The sequence below is a fragment of the Bufo bufo genome, chromosome 2, assembly GCF_905171765.1.
Source record: "Bufo bufo chromosome 2, aBufBuf1.1, whole genome shotgun sequence".
Classification (NCBI taxonomy): Eukaryota; Metazoa; Chordata; class Amphibia; order Anura; family Bufonidae; genus Bufo; species Bufo bufo.
The window spans coordinates 284,095,091-284,118,176 of NC_053390.1; the positions used below are offsets into that span (position 1 = coordinate 284,095,091).

General features: G+C 39.1%; 1 protein-coding gene across 7 annotated transcripts in view; it reads right to left on the minus strand.

The window, feature by feature from the left end:
• TBX5 (T-box transcription factor 5) overlaps window positions 1–23,086 on the minus strand; it is a 72,903-nt gene that overhangs the window by 44,872 nt on the left and 4,945 nt on the right. For all 7 annotated transcript variants that reach the window (XM_040416642.1, XM_040416641.1, XM_040416645.1 and 4 more), the window contains 3 exons: window positions 22,768–22,862; window positions 18,691–18,810; window positions 6,812–6,959 (listed from right to left, as the gene is read on the minus strand). In XM_040416642.1, coding sequence (XP_040272576.1) covers window positions 6,812–6,959; window positions 18,691–18,810; window positions 22,768–22,862 — 363 coding nt within the window. The remainder of the gene's footprint in view (window positions 1–6,811; window positions 6,960–18,690; window positions 18,811–22,767; window positions 22,863–23,086) is intronic.

Sequence of the window (23,086 nt, forward strand, 5' to 3'; positions counted from 1 at the left end):
TCTCTTAGGCCCTGGCAGCTAAGTTTTATTGGGAGGAATGTCTCTCACATTGACTGGAGCCACTGTTTCAAACCTTGCTGGTTCTTTAATATGTTGCGGTTTTTCTTCTTGGTCAGACTAGGTAGTCAGTCAAGTGTACATTGGAGTTACTTATATGTTTTCGGAGCCCTGACTGCTTTAACAGAAGAGAGCTAGAAAATTATGGAAGCACCATATAAGATATCTTCTCAGAGTGAAGAACTCTGACTCCGGTTCAGTGATGAATTGTACGGACTCGGACAGAGCCCTTCCATTGACTGATGTCACCACTAGGGGTTTCTTTAGATGTCGAACTGGAATCCAGTACCGATCTACCATGGTCTGATGCAGGAAACTACCTGCCTAACCAGAGTCAAGAAGGGCAGAAACAGTGAACCTAATAACTCCAAGAACAGAGTTACAGGAACAGACAGAGAAAGAGAGGAGTTATCTTTGCCCAGGGTCACCTCTCCTACCGACCCTAGGCTCTGAAGTTTTCTGGCTTCTTGGGACAGGTGCAGGCAAAGTGACCTTCACCACCACAGTATAGACAAAGTCCATTAGCACATCTATGCCCTTGTTCTCCCTCAGGCAGCCTAACGCTATCCACCTGCATTGGCTCAATTGCTGTCAATGGAGGAGGAGACAGGGATTTTTGAAATTTAGGTGCTAGACAAATGGGTCTCCTTTCCCTCCCTTTCTCCTTGGCTCATTCACAGAACCGGATGTCAATTCAGGTGGCCAGGGTTACTAAAGCATCCAGAGAGGTAGGTATGCCCTGACCAGCCAATTAATTTTTAATTTTGCCGGATAGCCCATACCAGTAGATTGCTACCAGCCCCTCTTCATTCGAGGCCAGTTCAGAGGCCAAGGGTAAAAACTGGATTGCGTATTGACCCACAGTAAGGAAGCCTTAACAGTGGCATAGTAACGAGGATTCTGCAAAGGAGGCACGCCAAGTTCTTCAAAAATTCAGTGAAAAGAAGTCAAGAAGAGTTGCAGATTATTAGTAATTGGTCCATTCCTCTCCCATAAATGATTCACCCATGTGTTCAGAAATCCACAGCAAGACTTTGCATCACCACCACAGCTGGGGAAAGGGAACAGTCTGGTTCCAGAACCTCCAACGGTTGCAGGAGCGGTACAGTGGTTGCTGTTTTTTGCGGTACTGCTGCTGTTGTAGTTAGAGTCCAGACGGGTAGATACATTATGTAAATAGGACAGTATTTGGTTCTGCACACTTGTTTTCAAGCTCTTGTAGGACATCTGATAAGTCCTCATGGGATGGTCAAGCAGGTACAGTCTGGTTCCAGAACCTCCAACGGTTGCAGGAGCGGTACAGTGGTTGCTGTTTTTTGCGGTACTGCTGCTGTTGTAGTTAGAGTCCAGACGGGTAGATACATTATGTAAATAGGACAGTATTTGGTTCTGCACACTTGTTTTCAAGCTCTTGTAGGACATCTGATAAGTCCTCATGGGATGGTCAAGCAGGTTCCAAGGCTTGAGTTTACTGTTATGGATCAGCAAGTATGAACCCACTGTGCCAAATAACTGGTTTGGCTTTGGGCTAAACTGTAATGATGTTATTATGGTGTTCTCCTGGAATTCACCCTTTACCCTCAATACAGGGATCTGGAATTTGATGCAATGAAGCAAGTGTACTGCTGACGCCTAGTAGTCCTGGTGTACCTGGCAACTGACCCACTGGGGGCAGGGACTCTGGTGCAAACACCAAAATCTCAGGGTACAGAAATTGCACTAAAAATTAAGGAAAGCAGCAGGTATAGACTGAACAGTTACCAAGACCAGAATGCTGGTTTTTAGAGATCCAGGCAGTGCATAGTTAATGGAGACATAGAAAAGACTTGTGGGCAGTGTATTAAAGAGGCAAACATGAGACAGGCAGGCTGAGGAATAGACTGGAGCACAAACTGGGTAAACAGACTGGGTTAGTTTAAACACAAACTTAACTGAACTTGGAATTGAAAATGCAGGGGCACACAGGCAGGGTGGCATATACTTGAAATATGGCAGGAATACAGGCAGGACATAATGCAGGATAAATGTGAATCGCAATAACACCACTAGACTATCAAACACCGCTGCTGGTCACCAGGTAACCTAAAACTCAGGCATCCCCCTAGTGTAGAGGATGTCTTAAATACTCAGGCTGGCTGGGGAAGGATTTAGGAGAGTATGTTCTAAGGGGGAATCCGGCAGGAGCATGGATGCAGAAACATGGAGAGGATGTCAGTGACCTGGACGACGGATGATATTGTGAATGGCAAGCCGTTAGCGTAACAGCAGAAATGCACCATGGACCTCAGACCTAACAGGCAGATATCTTATTTGCAAATTTTGCATTGCTAATTTACTCTATCCATGGAGAAACATTACGCTTCACGCTAGATCTTCAATCAACATGGCAGCGGCCTGCTCTTCGTGATCAAATGGATGAGGGTAAGTATGATTTTATGAATTTTTTATTTATTTTGCACTGTATTATTACTATCACATGCCAGGATCATGTATGAACGTGGCATCTGAGAGCTACAATGACGGGGAGCAGCGCAATCGCCACTCCCTCTCATTGCACCCACTACTTACAATGAAATGTGCTTCATGATGAAGTAATTTGTCACAAAGCGATTTTTTTTTGCAAAATTCAGCGAAGCAGCTTATAATGTTTATACTGGTTAAAACGTTAATACAAGTGACTTACTATTGTAATACATTTATCCAAATTGCCTCCTTGTGACTGTTTATTCTATTTTTCCATTTTTCCATCCCATAGATTGCTTGTTGTCAGCCAACGCTTCAATGCAGCAGCGGTAACGTCGCTTTCACACTGTGGAAGACTGATGCGGCCTCTCTGGTGGTCGGAATAGCGGGAGCACACATAGGCTGGTCCCAGCCACCTGTAACTGTGCTTGTAGTTAGTGTGGAACAGATCCAGGGCATGCGCAGTAGCCTTGGAGCTGTTGTACACAGCTATTTCACTGATAGTCTCATAGCTGCACTAGCTCGGGAACATGCTTACAGAGGCAAACTGCTAGGATGACAACATCATGCCTCTTGTCTGTGCGAGCGCATTCTGCATCAATCAAACTTCTAGTCAACGCCCCCATACACATCAGGAAGGCCAGGGCTGGTGAGCAGTGGCAGCCCTGAACTTGCAAAGTTAGACAACCCCTTTAACTCTCTGCCAGACCATCAATATGACCAGAGGGGAAAGGGCAGATGAGTGACTCAGAACATTACTCTAATCACTATAATGCTCTTCTGTAGGAGAAGAGAACAATGGAGACGTCATAACCTTATCCCAATTCTACGCCTACTATTATCATAAGCATTAGCCTTCAGATAACATCCCCTCATAGCTGCAGTAAACTAAACAATGGATTACCTATCTATATAGGAAGTGTTCGAGTTTGTGTTGACTGCATAATGACAATATTTTGTATTTAATTTTACAAAAAGAAAAACTGCCAAAAATTCTCAACTGTTTTGAGTTTAAAAAAATACCTTTTTTCTGATGGAAGAGTCCCTTTGTACATATCCCTTGCTCATATTCTTCTGTTACACATTCATAATGTTACATTATTATAGTGAAAAAATGTGGAGTGGCCGTGAATTTTGTTGCAATATCTGAGATTCCTTTTGGCAGTGTTCCCAGTCTGTTACTATGGAAACCCGCATGATTTCACTAACAGAATATAATCAGGCAATGAATACACAGCCCTCGTACCTCATACACGTTATGCCCCTTTCATCTCCCTACACAGCATGTCACAATGGTGCGGTTTACAGGAATCTTTAACTAATAAAGCTTTAAAGAAACACTTTCATTGTATTATAACATTTTTTTTTATGATCACCGGTTTTACTATGCTAACCCTAAGTCCCTCCATTAACTACAAAGTTCTTATACTTTCCCCACAAACCTTAAAGAAGAAAACAGCCATAACTTTCAGTAAATTCCATGTTAGAAGGTTAAGAATAGCCACAAAGGTCACTTTCAAATTTTAGGGAATTATTGCACGTGAAGATTTGTATTGTGATTACAATTTTACCACAATAAATAAATACAATAAATAATAATAATTATAATAAAATAATAGTGATTTTTTTCTAATTTTTTAGCCCCAGCTAAAAGGGCTTCTGTCAGCCCACTAAACCGTTTTTTTTTTTTGCTTAATAATATCCCCTACACTGCGATTTATCCATACATAAGTAAAATAAGAATTTTGGTTCAGTAGAATTTGCTAAAACCCTATTTTTATAATATGTAAATTACCTTGCTACCAGCAAGTAGGGCGGCTACTTGCTGGTAGCAGCCGCATCCTCCGATGGTAATGACGCCCCCTCTGCTTGTTGATTGACAGGGCCAGCGGACGGAATCTTTCTCCGCTGGCCCTGCCTGTTTTCATTCAATATCTGGCGCCTGCGCCGCGGCCGTACCTCTCTTCAATCAGCGCAGGCGCACTGAGAGGCGGCCACTCACTCGGCCGCTTCATCCTCAATGCGCCTGCGCCGGGTGTAGATGTGACGTCATCGGCGCAGGCGCATTGAGGATGAAGCGGCCGAGTGAGTGGCCGCCTCTCAGTGCGCCTGCGCCGATTGAAGAGAGGTACGGCCGCGGCGCAGGCGCCAGATATTGAATGAAAACAGGCAGGGCCAGCGGAGAAAGATCCCGTCCGCTGGCCCTGTCAATCAACAAGCAGAGGGGGCGTCATTACCATCGGAGGATGCGGCTGCTACCAGCAAGTAGCCGCCCTACTTGCTGGTAGCAAGGTAATTTACATATTATAAAAATAGGGTTTTAGCAAATTCTACTGAACCAAAATTCTTATTTTACTTATGTATGGATAAATCGCAGTGTAGGGGTTATTATTAAGCAAAAAAAAAAAAAAACGGTTTAGTGGGCTGACAGAAGCCCTTTAAGCATCCACTTTCTGTACATGATGGGGTACAAGTATGCAAATAGTAGTGATAATACCATGCTAAAAAAACATGCTGTAATACCATACTAAATATCAAACTGGTAATGGACACCATCTTTCCGAAAGAACTAAACAATAGCTTCTCTTTTTATACAAGCGGCCTGGTGCGGTAGTATGAAGCTCAGTAAATAAAAAACATATTTAGCATAGCAATAGTGCTGAACCACATGTGTACCATGAAAAGTTCTTAACATATACGTTGAGGGAAAAAAAGGATACAAAAGCGTAGCACGCCATGCTTTTCTATCCTGCAGAGTCCATTTAAAAAAGTATACTTTTTTTCACAACGGAACGCTATCATGAATGGATGCCACTATATGACATCAGTATGAGGCCTCTGTTAACGTATATAGTTTTTGTATACGTTAAACAGATGGCAAAAACATGATGTGAACCAAGCCTTATGTATGACAGATGTATGCTCAAGCCCCTTTTTTTTTGGGATAATATATATGTAATATTCAAAAGACAGCGAAATTGGTTTCCATAATTTACACATACTCGTTCTAAGCTACTAAAATTTCAATGCTAGGACACAGTGCTTTCATAATTTTCTGCAGATTAGATTGATCACCAGTTATGTGTATATGAGCTGTGTATTATTGTATGTAAATCCTACGTCTACCTGTATTTAAGATGACTTTGATATGGAAGCCATATTGGAAGCCATTAAAAAATACTCTATGTACTGTATCGACAGTCATTTACATAATTGGTCAGAGAAGAGAATACATAGCAATTACCGTAAATAAATGTATTAAGCATCAGTCCTCACATGTCGATTGCTATGAATAATAATTATCTCACATTAGTTTATACTGTATAAAAAAAATAATGGTGCAAGCCCCTGAAAAGGATAACTGTAAAAGGTTAAATTGTTGTAATGTTATATTGTTAAGTGAAATGTTCTGATTTGCCGTATTTATATACCGAATAGTATTGTATGGATAAGTCAGGGTTAACACTTTGGCTTAAACTCCTTAGGTTACCAAGAGATGGACCTGGGTCCACCCTCGGCTGAGGGGAGAGTGTTGTTCTATATTTGCTGAGGAAGGACCTATATGTGCTTGCTCCTAGGCCTGAGCTCAGAGAATCTTCACCTCTGAGGTTTCTACTGCTAAACAACATTTGCTGCATAAATCTGCTCCTGAAAGAGAAGTTAGAAAGTCGAAAATCTACAAGGCCGTGCATTGGAGTCAGTCAGCAAAGTATCATACTAGCCTATGGCAGAAAGAGAGACCTTACTGCAGTGAGAAGGAATATTCTTTTTTCTAATCTGTTTTTCTTTTTGATTGTATTTATGTAAATTATTATGCAGGCAGCCATCTTGCCAGTGCTGATGTAACCAACATCCAGAGGTATGCGTTACAGCAGTCACAGAGTCATAGGAAACTGCTGTCTGGAGATTATTCTTTGACTTCTATGGCACAGTATCGTGAGCGTGCTCTTTGACACGTGCATAGGTCATTGTGTAGATACCAGGAGGAGGTGAGGCTGTTGCCATCACCTATTGTGAAGGGTGGATCCTCTGTTAACTGTATATAGGTATTCTCTTTCATTGTAATCCTGCCTATGATGATAATGAGATGACTACTGAGAAGTGATCTCTACAGAACAGAAAGAGTTAGACTGTTATGAAGCTTAGTGTTCAGTGTGAAAATTGTAAGATTTATGGAAAACTAGAAAACAAAAACATTTAAAAAAAATGTTTTACATAAAAACTTGATTTAAACAAAAGGTCTTTTTTTGGTGGATACATTCGCTTTAAATTGTAGGAAAAGGATACTTACATGTCCAAAAGGATCTAGGTGGTTGTTAGTGAGCTTCAGTTTCTGGAACGACACCAGCTGCCTCATCCAATGTGCACCAGTAGCAGGAGAATCTGGATGAACGTACAGACGCCCAGGCATTGCAGGTTCCGCTTTCCCAGTAACTGACCTACATCAAGAACACAAACCAAGAAATCCACTGAATGGCACAGGATTACTGAAGGATCATACTCATCAAGATCAGGTAATAAGTTGGCTATTTGCTTACAAAGTGCAGGAGAATGTGAATACAGATTACAGGAACACAAACAAAAAAGAGATGAGGATGAACTTTACTACGATCATTCATCCCCATACAGTTTTATTGTTTACACAGGACGATGTGCTGCATAAACAATCGGATAAACCAACGTTTGCTTGTTTGTTGGCTGATTGCCGGCACATTCACTTGGGCAAATCATCAAAAATGAGCATTAGTACCTGTATTAATGTTTGTATCCTTTTTTTGGCCCAGACATCGGCTCATGTAAATTGTCGCTTAACAGTTAAAGGAGGCAACTTCCAGTATCACACAGATCCTGAAAATAGTGTCACTGCATTTCAACAGGATGTTATGCACATTACCATAGTGGAACATGCATACACAGTAAAAACACGAAATGCAGCATGCTCCATCATATGCCCTATGGTAGAATGCACAAAGTGTTCTCTTAGGACCCCTTCACATGGGCGTCGCATGTGAGGGCTGGATGCGTTCAGGGTGCATTGCGGGAAACCTGCGCAAGCAGGCACGCAATTGCAGTCAGTTTTGTCTGCGATCACGTTCAGATGTTCAGTTTTTTCCGTGCGAGTGCAATGCGTTTTGCACGCGCGTGAGAAAAAACTGAATGTGGTGCCCAGACCCGAACCCAGACTTCTTCACTGAAGTTCGGGTTTGGGTTAGGTGTTCTGTAGATTTTATTATTTTCCATTATAACATGGTTATAATGGAAAATAATAGCATTTTTTAATACAGAATGCAAAGTGAAATGTCACTTGAGGGTTAAAAAATAATAAAAACATTATTCACCTCATCCACTTGATGGCGCAGCCGGGATCCTCTTCTTTGTTCTTCTTGAAGGACCTGCAAAAGGACCTTCGCTGACATCAAAAGGACTTCACTTCATTCAGCAGGACCTGCGCTGACGTCACCGCGCTCACCATTTGAAGTCAGCGAAGGTCCTTTTGCAGAAGAAGAACAAAGAAGAGGATCCCGGCTGCACCATCAAGTGGATGAGGTGAGTAATGTTTTTATTATTTTTTAACCCTCAAGTGACATTTCACTTTGCATTCTGTATTACAGAATGCTATTATTTTCCATTCTAACCATGTTATAATGGAAAATATTAAACTAAATGGGGACCCGGGTCGCTCATCCCTCGTCTCCTAGCAACCATGCGTGAAAAACGCATCGCATCCGCACTTGCTTGCGGATTCTATGCGATTTTCACGCAGCCCCATTTATTTCTATGGGTCCTGTGTTGCGTGAAAAACACAGATTTTCACGCAACGCACAAGTGATGCGTGAAAAACATCGCTCATGAATACAGCCCCATTGAAATGAATGGGTGAGGATTCAGTGCGGATGCAATGCGTTTACCTCACGCATTGCACCCGTGCGGGAAAACTCGCCCGTGTGAAAGGGGCCTTAGGCCTCTTGCACACGAACGTTGTGCATCCGTTACGTGCATTGGGGACTGCAATTTGCGGTCCCCAATGCACGGGCAACACCCGTGCGGTGGCCGGGACGGATCGAGACCAATTCAACTTGAATGGGTCCGTGATCCGTCCGCACCCCAAAAAAATAGAACAAGTTCTATTTTTTTGCGGTGCGGAAGCACGGACAGAAACATCACGAAAGCACTCCTTAGTGCTTCAGTGGGGTTCTGATCCGTTCTTCTGTTACGCATCTTTGTGATTGTGGACCCATTCAAGTGAATAGGTCCTCATCCATGATGCTTAGTGCACACGGGCCGGTGCCCATGTATTGCGGACCCGCCGTATGTGGGCCGCAATATGGCTATGGGCACACAACGTTCGTGTGCAAGAGGCCTTAGAAGCAGTGAATTCTGTGCTGCTAAAGGTAAGTTTGAACCAGAAAACTGAACCTCACCTAGAACCAATGGGCCCCAATGCAGCACTCTATATGGTTCTGTTTTGCACACTGTATTAAGAGCTAAAATGAGCACACTTTTTCATGCACTAGATCTTCATCTATCATTTTCTAGTTATGCCACTGTTTATAGAGTTATTGAATGCAATGACCCCCTATGGGACCTCTACTTCTCAGAGATCTCCATATGACTGTTTGGTGGTCCTAGCCAGCCAAAAGATAGCTCTGTCTGTGAAGTCACTGAATTGGACATCTCTGTAAGGGCTTGTTCATAAGACCGTATGGCTTTTTCAGTGTTTTGCGGGACGTTTTTAACAGATCCGTTTTTCCATTTTTTGTTTCAGTAGTGTTTCCAGTTCCATTCCGTTTTTCCGTATGGCATATACAGTATACAGTAATTACATAGAAAAAAATGTGCTGGCCATAAAATTTTCAAAACAGAACGGATACGGAAGACATACATTCCGTATACATTCCGTATGTGTTCTGTTTTTTTTTGTGGACCCATTGACTTGAATGGAGCCACGGAACGTGATTTGCGGACAATAATAGGATATGTTCTATCTTTGAACGGAACGGAAATACGGAAACGGAATGCATACAGAGTACATTCCGTTTTTTTGCAGAACCATTGAAATTAATGGTTCTGTATATGGACCGTATACGGAACTCAAAAAATGGCCCATTTACGGAACGCAAAAAAACGTTCGTGTGAACGAACTCATGAATGCTCATGAATATTAGTGGAAAGGACACACGCATATGTGGCCATCGCTCCAATATGTGGCTGATATAAAGGGTTAGGTGGTCTAGGTTCCATAGGTGGAATGAGTTTCTCAGCCAAATTTTTTACCCAGGGCCTTCATCAACATTAATGTGGCCTTGCCCATAGCTCCTATGATGTGTCGAAAAAAGTTGCTTTAATTATAAAAATATTTTCAATACTAGTGATACAACTAAAAAAATAACAGAATGGCCCACATTTAATAAAGTCAGTGCACTTGGTGTAAATTGCACCAAAATGTGGTACAATTTGGTTCATCTAGGTTTTGAAAAATGATCTATGACTAACCTGAAAAGGGGTGTGGCTACTGGAATGGGAATGGGCCGTTTTGGCCACAATTGTGCCACAATTCTGATGTAAAAGTCACAAAGTAAGCCAACCAGTACTTGGTATAGAATTAAACAAAAGTGTCTAAGTGTCTGCACCAAATTTATTATTCAACATGTACCACTGTGATATATTTGGGGGGTCTTTTATTAGGACCAGCTTTTTCCTCAACGTTCTAAAGTCCCTCTGCCCTGTTGGAGAAAGCCTCAAATTTATGTAGCGGCGTGGCCCTGCTGAGCAATTCCAGCTGCTCCGTCCCATTCACTTGAATTGGACGTAGCAGTTGGATTCATTCTGCTTCACTGCTGCATTGTCGACAAAGTGCAGGTAAACAGTGAAGAGCTCTGCGGTCTCTTGTGAGAGCTCTGCGGTCTCTTCAAACAGCTTATAGGTAGTTGTGGACCCCCTGATATTGATCATTATGGGAAGCCAGACAAACCCTTTAAATTAATACAAGAGACTTTGGAGGGAATTTTTCTAGCACTGCACACCAGAATTCTGGCTTCAAAAAGTTGCACGTAGGAGCTTTTACGACTTTTTGGGATCACTTGCGCAAAACATTTGCAACTTTTTAGCACTGCTCCATCCAGCACCACCTACATATTTGGAGTAAATACTTCAGAATTTCAGAGTTTATCACTTTTGTAACATATTTATGAAGTGCCACTGTTTAAAATATCGCAAAAACTCCAAGCCAGGCATCCTCCTGGCATACTTTTACTAAAATAAGTGCAACCACATTGCACTGGCGCCAATTTTATTATTACTGTGCTCCATTTTCATAAGTGTGTGCTTAGCAAATCTAAAAAAAAGGTTGTCTCTCCAAATCAGGTTGCTGCCAATTTTGGCCATGTTTTGCAGGTGTGTAACAATGCAATGAAAGCAAGTGTATTTCTTGACACTATTGATAAAAAAAACACAACTTAACTATTAATTCCTTCCCTGTGTTTTTATTTCTGCATGGAAATGTAGAGACCTGATTGAGCACAGTCAATCATATGTAATGTTCGATGAAGCACTGAAGATTTAGCAAGCCCTGTACTCCAGAATTCTGGGTTCAAAAAGTCAAAAAATAGGAATTTGTAATTTTTTTCACATGCACAAAAATGTCACAACTTTTTGCATCTTTACATTACTCACTCCAGTTTTCAAGAGCGGATGGGAAATTGGGGGTGATGAGATGCAGAAAATTTAACAAACAACGTGCGATGAGTCTTAAATTTGGCTCAAAGTACTCCAATGCAGACTGTAGCAAAACTGACTTAAAATATATCCCTCATGATAAATTTCCCCTTAGAGGCTGTTCACATCTCATTTTGCTTTACTTTCAGTATACAGTTAAAATATTTGATCAAAGTAAAATCATATTGAAATGTACTGCTTGACGTACCCATAAACTATAATTCTTTTGACTCCATTTGTCTCTATTTATGTTTCTATGTGTTTTTTTTTTTGAAGGACAGAATAGTGTAACTTACCGCGCTATTCTGTCCTGCAAAAATAACATATAGAAACTTTCGTTTTTTTTCTTACACTGTAGTCAATGAAAGATGGATGAAAACGTAAGACATTACGTTTCCATCTGTTAAACGTATCCGTTTTTTGCAGATGATTCCTTCAAATCTTCAAATCATTATTTTAAACAAGAAAGGTTTCAACAAAAAACAGAGACACTCAAAAATAAAGAATACAAATGTATTGAAAAGTATGCACATCTGTGAAACATATATGTTAAAAAAAACCTGAAAGGATAAGGATAAAATTGCATAGGTTTGTATATGTTTATTTCATGTCTAAACTATACATTATATCTACTTAAAAAGCGAGGTGTGAACAACCCCTTAGTCTGCAAAATGTGCGGGAATGATAGCACAAATTGTGACAAAAATGGATTGCATCAAATTTGCTTTGCGTTTTTTTTTATACTTTTTAGGACTACCTCAACATTTTTGAAAAATATGGAAAAAAAGAGGTATTTCTAAGAGGAATTGTAAAATCCTTCAAATTTATGAAAGGCTTGAACCATTTTTGGTGCAAAATCTTGGTGTATATGGCATAAAATGGCATAGGAAAGAGAAATGTGCCTGTCATACTATTAAGTAGACTATTTTAATACATTTTGTGATATTTTTTTACTTTATAAGCAGTGTATCATTTCATGCATGGTAGGATGGACCACGTGTTCAATAAGATATCCTGCAGGAGAAGACATGTCACATGCTTTGCCACCTTCTTGTGGTGGTTTATACCTACAGTAAATGTTATTTTATGTAGCGGTGTACCTATATGACTTTGTATCTGTGCTTCCATTTCCTACTTTCCTCAATAGATTTTAGCGGAATGATTGGTGTGATCTTGATTATAAAACTTACTGGTTACGGTAAACAATTATCAACAGAAGCATTTCTCCATCAACAGCTTCTACTGAGAGGGTTCCTCTGCTTCTCCGCCAAGAACACATATTTAAACTGTGGCTTATGCTTGGAACGCCCATTCTTAAATAGAACAAGATGTGATATACAATAAAACTGTCTTAAGTATCAGAAAGCCTTCCAAGCAGCAAAACTGTGTCCAACTCCTATAAGACATTGTTACAGTCAACTAAATGTGACTGTTAACGTATGACCAGATTATTCAGCCGAAACCATGACAAATTACTAGTACAAAGTGTACGACAGAACGTAGCATCCTTCTATATATTGTTAGCAGGCATTTTCTACTTTACAATGCCACTTTTTCTCTATACTGAAAATGTAATCCAATAAGACAGGCGTAATCTACATTCAGCCAAACTCAGAGCAATATTAATATTTAAAGCTACTAGTAAAAGTTACAAATATATCTCTAATACATGAGGATGGCAAAGAACCGCTCCTAATGTGGTGTCTCTTAATTTCATGAAAAGTATTTCTTCTGACTATAATTGAAAATTATATTGTAAGTGATCATATACCAGTTGTAAGATTTTGAGAGCAAATTCAAAAAAGTGAGAATCTTATTGGTTTCTTTAAGTAACGGCTCCACATTTTGCCTCTTTTTATATACTATGAAGTCCAATATTCCTCTTATAGCAAAACATAATGTATCAATTAATCAATTTATTTACATCATTAACAGATCTAAGTTAAAGTTAATAATAGAGTTCCCAATTAAAGCCATACCAGCTATGGCGGATGCGTATAGGCCATTCACTTTTAATGGGGTCTTCATGTTTCTCTAGGGGTTTCAGATTGGTGTATTTTCAGATGTATTTTAGCCAGCGCGAATATTGTTGCAGACTATCATCTAAGTGCGAACTTAAAAAATGCAATGTACTATTATTTCATTCCGTCTATTTTAGTAAATGCTTGAATTCATTATAATGTAACAATTCTGTATCATCCTTTTTTATAACTTCATGTTATTCCTACTAGAAAATGTATGACTAAAATTACAACTGTATGGTACCACTGTGGGAGGAGGGTGTCCCTACACAGTCTGACATTGTCCAATAAGTACTGTCAGTGTCAGATTGTGTCGGGACAGCCCTTTGATACGAAGAATGATAACACCCAGTGGTCAATTTATTAATACATTTCTAGTTGGAATAACTGGAATGTACAGGACAGAATTCTCAAAAAAAATCATGTTCCTGGATTGTTACTCCATAGAGAATACACATATCTACTAAAACAGACATGTCGGGAGAGGGGACAGCTTCTCTCTAATGTGAAATGTAAAGCTACAATTTCTAAGCATCAGTGAAGACTGTGGACTGGTACATTGAAAACTGCTATTGGTACTGTGTTGAGTTGTCCACATTGGTTTTTTCCGCATAACTATAGAGAAGGGAATTCTTCAAGATAAAAGGAAGGTTGAGCCGAGTCTAGAAGCTGTTTGAATTGAGTGCCTCGAAACTGAATTTGGTACTCTCAAATGCAGGGATGCAAACAATGTAGCACAAAGTATCACAGTCCCTTCAGACCTAAAGCAGATAAGGACCACTGATAAATGAGTGGAAGGGCAGCCTGACAGCACAGCAAGAATGTGGAAGTGAGAGAGAAAACTTTCCAGAGCAGGAGCGAGGATCTTCTGCTCAGCAAGCGGTGGGTTATGTGGAGACTAATAGAATACTCCATTTTTCATTGATCCTTAAGAGATTCTTGTGATGGACTCCTCAACTGCTTTCAAAGAAATGATATTCCAGCATCAGACCAGGACAAGTTCTATTCTATTGTATGGAGCAGGAAAAGACTGATTTTAAATGTCAATTTAGAAATGCTAATTAAAATTCCCAAATAAAAAAGTCAGAAGGAAGGAAATTATGGAAATCGTGACCTTATTGTCACAATGTGGTGTGGAAAGGATACAGGTATTGTGATGTAGCAATCTGAAAAAAGTGGGTCAGTGAGGAAGTATTCTGATGTAGCAACCTGAGCATGGTGGCTCAGTGATTGGCACTGTGGCGTGGCAGCACTGGGGTCCCAGTTTTGAATCCAGCCAAGGACAACATTTGAAAGTACTTTGTACCTTCTCCCCTGTGAGTGCAAGGCCACTAAGGTTTCTCCCCCCACAATCTAAAAAATAGGCGATAGGTGAGTGTGTGTGTGTGTCTATGCCTAAGATAGAAAAATCTGATTGTAAGCCCCATTAGGTTCAAGGGCTGATGTAAATGGCAACAATATGTACAGTGTTGTGGAAAATGTTGGTTCTATATAAGGAACATCACTAAACTACATAATCAGTGTTTTCATGTAGAGTTAGGATAAAAAAAGAATTGCCCAATGGAAGTCTTTCAGACTTCATGACCGGTAATAACATTACATTTATGGATCACTAAGGCTATGTTCTCAAGGAAGACTTTGACAATCCACGTCCAATTCTGCTACGGTTTCTACCTCGATATTTCAATTTCAGTGCCGCTGACAAGCTCATTGAATGGAGATAAACTGTGGGCAGACTCCCGCATAAATGGCGGCACAGACGTGGAATCCGCTCGCTAAAATCTGCCATGTGAACATAGCCTTCAAAAGAAGCTCTGTCCAAGGACAGTGGGCAAAATGGCTAACAATCATAACATGAGAGTAGCAGTAACATCTCCAAGTGTAAAAGTTATCTTCAGATTGAAATGTTTACACAGTGTAACAGCAGAATTTTATTCAAGCAACTGATATCTGCTTAGGTCTCTGTCTAGTTTCATGTTGTGTAGATGTCAAATTTACATTTCTGTTATCTTCTAAGTTGTATATATGAAGAAACACGACTACTCATAACATGACACCACATATAGTACATGTAACATATGTCGCACGGGGAACAGTTTTTCTAGGAGAAAACACTGAGCATATTATGACTCGTTTGGAAATGGAGAAAGCCTTGTAACTAGTAGTGGCAGCCATTAATGGCATAGGTAGGTCTTAGGGGTATCATAGGGCATCACCATATTCAGGAATCACTTGCAGAGTACAGTCATTGACAATCTTGTACATAACAATTAGAGCATCTGCCTATCATGGTCAGCTGAATTGGTCACATTCAGTTCAGAAGGTGACACCTAGCCAGAGCAACTCTCATTAACTTGATAAACTCTATCAGGTCATGTTTCCCCCCATGTTTATTACTCTGGTAAAGACCCTTTCATACTACAATCAGCTCCTTTTAGAGTAGGAGTAACACCAATCCAATCTGGAACATCAATTCAAATGGTTCATTAGATCCCAGAATTCTCTGTGCTCTATTAAGATTGCTCAATAAACTATCCATACACTTTCTTACTTTTGTGTAAACCACAGGATCCCAGGGAATGGTCCAGTTATCATATTTGGACACATTTCTGAAGCAGTTAGAAACCTAAGAATAGTGTTAATAGAAGTGTAATCATTGCAGTAACATTGCAGCATACAACATGGGAGGAATTTATCATACCCAGAATTCTGGCTTTGAAAAGGCATAAAAGTGCTATTTTTTGGGCTTATTTGTACAAAAAAATGAGGATTTCTGCATTTTTACGCCACTCACTCCACTTTAGAAAAGTGGGCATGGTTAGCTATGTTAATGAGTTTCACTCCAGATTTATCACTGTGACTTATTTAAAAAGTCCCAAAAACATCAAGATCTCACTCCAGTAAGAGGCTGGCATAAAAACCTGGAGTCGCATTTCTAGACAGAAGTGTTAGATTTAAAGATCCAGCAAATTTGACAAACTTGAATTTGGAGCAAAGTACTCCAACTCTGACTCGAGAAAAATTGCCATGGTAAATCCTTCGAAATGTATTAAAGCCTTAGCTATTTTTTCACCAGATTTTAGCACACCTTATGTATGTCTTGATGTATTTTACTACTATGAGTTCTGCTTCCCTGGTGTGCAACATGTTATTATTGCTTTCAATACAATATATTAGTGTATATTAGTTGTGGGCTGACATTATTAGAAGTATTGGTCCTCAAATAAAGTGGACAGTGTCTTCTATTGTGTTGCAGCCGTAAGAGTTACACATTTCTGGGTAAGGACTTGTTCACACGAACGTATTTTGCGTTCCGTATACGGGCCGTTTTCTGCGTTCGCACACGGTCCGTATACGGAACCATTCATTTCAATGGGTCCACAAAAGATGCGGACAGCACTCTGTGTGCTGTTCGCATCCGTTGCTCCGTTCCGTGGCCCCGCACAAATTATGAGTCCTGTCCTATTCTTGTCCGTTTTGCGGACAAGAATAGGCATTTCTATAATGGGCCTCCTGTTCCGTTCCGCAAATTGCGGAAGGCACACGGGGCGGCATCCGTTTTTTGTGGATACGCAATTTGCTGACCGCAAAAAACGGCACGTTCATGTAAATGAGCCCTAAAACTGTTCAAAACACTAATGCCTCATGCACACGACTGTTTTTTTTTTTCCGTTTACGGGATGTTTTTTGTGTTCCGTATACGGTCCGTATACGGAACCATTCATTTCAATGGGTCCGCAAAAAAACTGAACACATACGGAAATGCATCCGTATGTCTTCCATATCCGTTCCGTTTTTGCGGAATCATCTATTGAAAATTTTATGCCCAGCCCAATTTTTTTTATGTAATTACTGTATATGCCATACGGAAAAACAGAATGGAAAAACGGAACACAAACAGAAACACAACGGAAACAAAAAATGGAACAACGGATCCGTGAAAAACGGAGCGCAAAACACTGAAAAAGCCATACGGTCGTGTGCAATAGGCCTAAGGGTACGGCCACGTGGTCAGGTTTCTGCATGCAGTTTTGGAAAAAAATCTGAAGTGGCTCATAATAGGACAGAAAGTATAAAGGATAGATATGACTGCTCCTGTTTGTTGAATTCACTCCTGGTTTTGGCTTCCAAAACTGCACGAGGAAACCTGAACGTGAGGCTGGGTTCACACGTGACTGATTAGCTGCGGACTTTCTGCAGCAGAGAATCTGCAGCATTTCTGCTTCTATTCTGCAGCAGAAACAGGACACCAAATGGTGTGTGCACATGCTGCGGATTTTGTTGCAGAAAAGCTGCAGACTATATGCAGTGTCATTTTTTGCATTCAAAAGGGTGAAATCTTCAATGAAATCGGTAGTATAAATTGACATGCTGCAGATTTTAAATCCGCAATATGCTTTTTTTTTTTATGCAGCAAGTGGATGAGAATTCTGAAATTCTCATTCACTTTGCTACTACCGTACAACATTGCGGATTCGCCGCAAGCCAATCCGCAGCTAATCAGTCATGTGTGAACCCAACCGAAGGCTAGGGCTACACAACAAAATTGATTGTAATGATATTCTATGGTGTCTCACTGCAACATGCGACATACTGCGACGTGACAGTCGCACAAAAATCCAACTTGGATGGATTTTTTGTGATTGTCGTGTCGCAGTCGCAGCATGTCATATGTCGCAGTGCGACACCATAGACTATCATTACCATAAATGTAGCGCGACACTGGTCCGACATGAATGGCACGCGGCACATGTCACCGTGTAGCCCTAGCCTAAAGGATGCATGAAATTTCCAATCCAATACAATCCAATTTAACTGCAATTTAATTATGGTCCACCACCACATGAATAGGCATTGAGATGTCCACAACCGAGCATATAAGAGGCTTTTTGAAAGTTAGACGTAATGGAAAATATGTTACAGCTGTGATGTAGAAGTAGACCATTGCCCAGGACATACAGGTAATTTAGCTGATACTAATTTTTAATCTGGTGTCTGTAGCAAGACATTTTTTTTTTCCATTGCACATTTCCTCAATGGTAACAGGTAAACAACATTGCATAAGTTGCTAATTCAAGTAAAAACCAAAACAGACTACAAAATGTCAGAATATGCATTCCAAACGTACCCCATTTCCCAACATTCTTGCAAATTCTGATAACCAGCTATGTGCAGGGGAGGACAGCACTCATGTATGACAGGCTGGCCCTGTTGTCTAGCCCTTCAGTTCCATGTACAAGCAACTCCAAATACCTCTACTGGTGCACAAATCCTAGTATCTTTTACACCAGATCAAAAAGTCCCTGCGTGTAGTCACTGACCTCATATTTTGCAACTGATGATTATAACAAAATAGGCCAAAAAGAAACATCAGCATCAATTCTCTGACTAGATGAGCACGCTTGGCTTAAATAGACAAAGATAAGCAACTTACCATTTATTATCAGCAAACTTGTATCTGTGGTCATCCGCTGGCACAATATCCATGAGAAGGATATATTTGGTTTTCGGATTGAGGCCAGTAACTTTTACCTTGTAACTTGGAAACATACGCCTGTGAACAGGATAATTGAGCATGAATATATGAGGAAAGACTTTAGTACAATCTCTTAACTTTAGTGGAAAAGTAAAACTGGAACATAGTTATAATTGTACACATTCTTTCCACTTGATCCCTGCAGGCAATATTAGTTTTATTATTTAGGGTGTGCCTTCTGTCCATAAGCACAGATTAATTGGTGACTCTGTCCTCCCTGTTTAATAATTATTGCCCACATTTATCTAGACATACCATTCTCTATTACACAGCAAAGAAACAGTTTTTCTGATGTTGCAAAGGTCCAGTAATATGTGATTGCCTTCCTGTGCTGCTATATCAATGGAATAGAAAATATCTCCATTTCTCATGTGTCCTACCTAGTATTGGATTTGGGGCAGGCACACTACTGTTAGAAGGTTCAATAATTACAAAGGTTTACTCCAGTTTATACATCATATACTCCCCCATCTTTTCCCATAACCACACTTTGTGGCAGACTTCCTTCAGTGATTACATAGGGTTGATTATAAATTCTAACATAAAGATCCTGTTATATCATCAGGTAGTTTTGTCCTCCTGTTCAACAACCTCTATTCACACCTAACAAACAGAACTAGAAATAAAAAGTAAAATAAAAACCTCTAATTTAAAAAAATCATTATTGTTTGCAAAGTTGTTAGATAATTAGAATAATGCAATGTTTGTAATGAATTTTCATACTACAGATCATTCACCAGTGCTTTGAAAAATCACAAGATGTAAATGGCCTCTGCAGCTATTAGATTGACTGTATGTTACCTGTGAGCCCTATTTATTACTTAGTACACTATGCTGCATTCATTCATGTATCTAGTTATCTACAGCCTAACAGAATTGCAATATATAATTAAGAATTGACTCATTTTATGGCTGTTTTGGTCCACTCCTCATTGATCTAACAGCATTGGCTAAAGTATACCAGCCAGAAGTATGTCTGGAAATACAGCCCATCCATTGTGATAAATGATACATTTTTCATTATAAAATAATTAAATAGAGTCACAGAGAACAATTCCTCTTCCTCAATAATTCATTTGGTCTCAATAGAATTCCCTTTTCTGTGATAAAACTGGTGCTGAATCTATTGCTGGAGTTCTTCCATCTATGCAGTCATGAGAGCTTAGTAAATACTAATTATAGGAGGATATAAGGTACCTAGACACAGGATTGATGATAGCTGCAGAAAACTATTCATAAGTGGCATGGTCATACAGGAGATTAAACTTCCTGGTGCAGTAATTATTTTAAAATCATCTCAAATATTTGTGTAATTTCATAATCATTGTGGAATTTAAAGGCAGTGTTTGTGGGAATGATTTTCCATGTTCCAATTCTTTTTATTAAACTTTTATAGCATTTCATAAAAAGCTGGCATATATTCTAACACACCTAGACCCAGCAGAGACTTTCATAAGAGATCCATACTAAGGCTGCTGGACTTTTCTAATTGGAATCTAGGGGTGGCATTAATGTAGAAATCCATGATATTTTACTGAGGCAATTAGTAGGGAACATCAAGTCAACTGTACAACTGTGAAAAAAAAAAATGGCTACAGTGATTTTAAATGTATATACAGAAGATGTGTAAATTTAGATATAAGATAGCTAACTAGATAGAGAAATAGATAGATAGATATTAGATAGATAGATAGATATTAGATAGATAGATATTAGATAGATAGATAGATATTAGATAGATAGATAGATAGATAGATAGATAGATAGATAGATAGATAGATAGATAGATATGAGATAGATAGATAGATAGATAGATAGATAGATAGATAGATAGATAGATATGAGATAGATAGATAGATAGATAGATAGATAGATAGATAGATAGATAGATATGAGATAGATATGAGATAGATAGATAGATAGATAGAAGATAGATAGATATTAGATAGATAGAAGATAGATATTAGATAGATAGATAGATAGATAGATAGATAGATAGATAGATAGATAGATAGATATTAGATAGATAGAAGATAGATATTAGATAGATAGATAGAAGATAGATAGATAGATAGATAGATAGATAGATAGATAGAAGATAGATATTAGATAGATAGATAGATAGAAGATAGATAGATAGATAGATAGATAGAAGATAGATAGCTTAGATAGATTGATATGTATATTTATTTTTTATATTTTTTTTACTGCTGAATACAACCTTTCTTCCCTACTCAGCAGTCTATATATTCAGCACTGAGCACTTTAGTGGAAGGTTTGGGATTATTTCTAGCTGTGATTACTGCACATTTTCCTTATGTTCTCCATATTTACATCTGACAACTGAATTCCACTGCAGCACAGCCTCTGATATTGCTAGAATACCCGGGGCTACACTGAAGTTACATTTCACTTTGGGAATCACTTGCATCACATGAAGCCATCACATAAGTAGAAAAGTCTGGGAAGATTCTGCAGTAATGTATATTCTCCTATGTGATGCCGCAGACAGGACCCCCGCTCTTTGAATATTAATATTAGTGTTTGTCCTGTACATGAACATTGCTTCCTGATAGCTGCACATTTTATAACTACAGGTTATTTTCCATCATACAAGCTCCCGATCCACCATCTTTCGGGGTTCATTTTACTTTTAAAACAAAAAATAAATAAACAAAAAAACACAAAGTAATAAAGCTGTAATACAGTAATTATACGTAAATAATTATATTATTTTTATTATTACTACTACTGTTACTACTACTATCATTAATACTTTTGTTGTTATTATTACTGTTATTATTACTACTATTATTATTATTATTATTATTATTATTATTATTACTAGGTTGTTTATGATGTGCCTGGTGTTTAATATTTAAAAACTATTATAATCTGACCATATTCAAAACCATAACAAAGATGCAGATGATTATTCCCTGCCCCTGTCATAAGACACTAGAAATCATTGTATTTTAGCAATGGTCGTACTGTAAGTACAGGAGCATATAATATTGCTGGTAGATAAATTCACCCTCCCGGGCGCCCGGGGCTGTGTGCCCATGAGTCCTACCTATTCCTGGCACCGCTTTTAAAGGCGATTTTTGCTATTTTCTCTTTTTTAAACAATAGTGCAGTAAAGGCCATTTATTTCCCTGCTCGGAGGAAAGTGGATCGTCCTGACTATTCATCTACATTTTAGCAGTGTGCACAGGGACTTGCATTAACCACTTGTCGCACACACATACACGATGTATACAGGAGGTCCAGGACTGCACAGGGGTCTCCATAATACATGCAGAATGAGATGTCTCCAGATTAGATCACACTAGAAAATCCTGTGGATCTGCCAGGCCGCTGCCCGATATCCTGGACTCCTTCCAGGGACTCCATAATGGCTGTGTCCTCCACCTCCTCTGCTCGGCTCCTGGCCCTTTTATTATTTTTAGCCCCAGCTTGTCACTTTCTTGCATTGATCCCAATTAGCACATTTTCTGGACCCATTTATCATACATGGTTTTGTCTTGTTTGTTTGTTATTTTGTTTTGTTTTTCAGCTTTCCATTGTATTTTTATGGTCAGTGCATTCTCCGGTATTAAGTTCTTCACTAATTTGTACCCACAGACTTTCCTATGTCTTTCTTTTGTGTGTGTGTGTGTATATATATATGTATATGTATATATATATATATATATATATATATATATATATATATATATATATATATATATTTATATATATATATATATATATATATATATACATATACATATATATACATATATATATATATATACATATATATATATATATATAGTGTAGTGAGACACTTAATGTTTAGTTTCATCTTACCACCAGTGTAGGAGTTTCTAGGTCTTGGCTCTTAATATATTAATAAAGGATAAATGCATGCACTTATCATAGGAAAGTAAAACTTACCCACTCTTCCTAAAACCCAGCAGTCTGTGCACTTACCTGCCGGCCTTGGTGATGATCATCTCGGTGCCTACTTCATGAAACTTCATCCATAGCTCCCGCTCGTGCAGGAACACCTTGATGCCTTCCATGCCCTGGGCACAGACCACTACATGTTAATCACTTCATACTCCTGTGGGCTCCTGTGCCTACAACTGAATCCTGGGGATTTCTACATGTAGAGTGTAAATGGTGACTAAATGTTGCAAATATTACAAAAAACTATAGTGCAAAAATACATTTCAAAATATTTCAAGAAACTAAAGTTATTTCTATATATATAGCTATGCTGCAGACTAGGAGTAGATGGAGTTTCTGG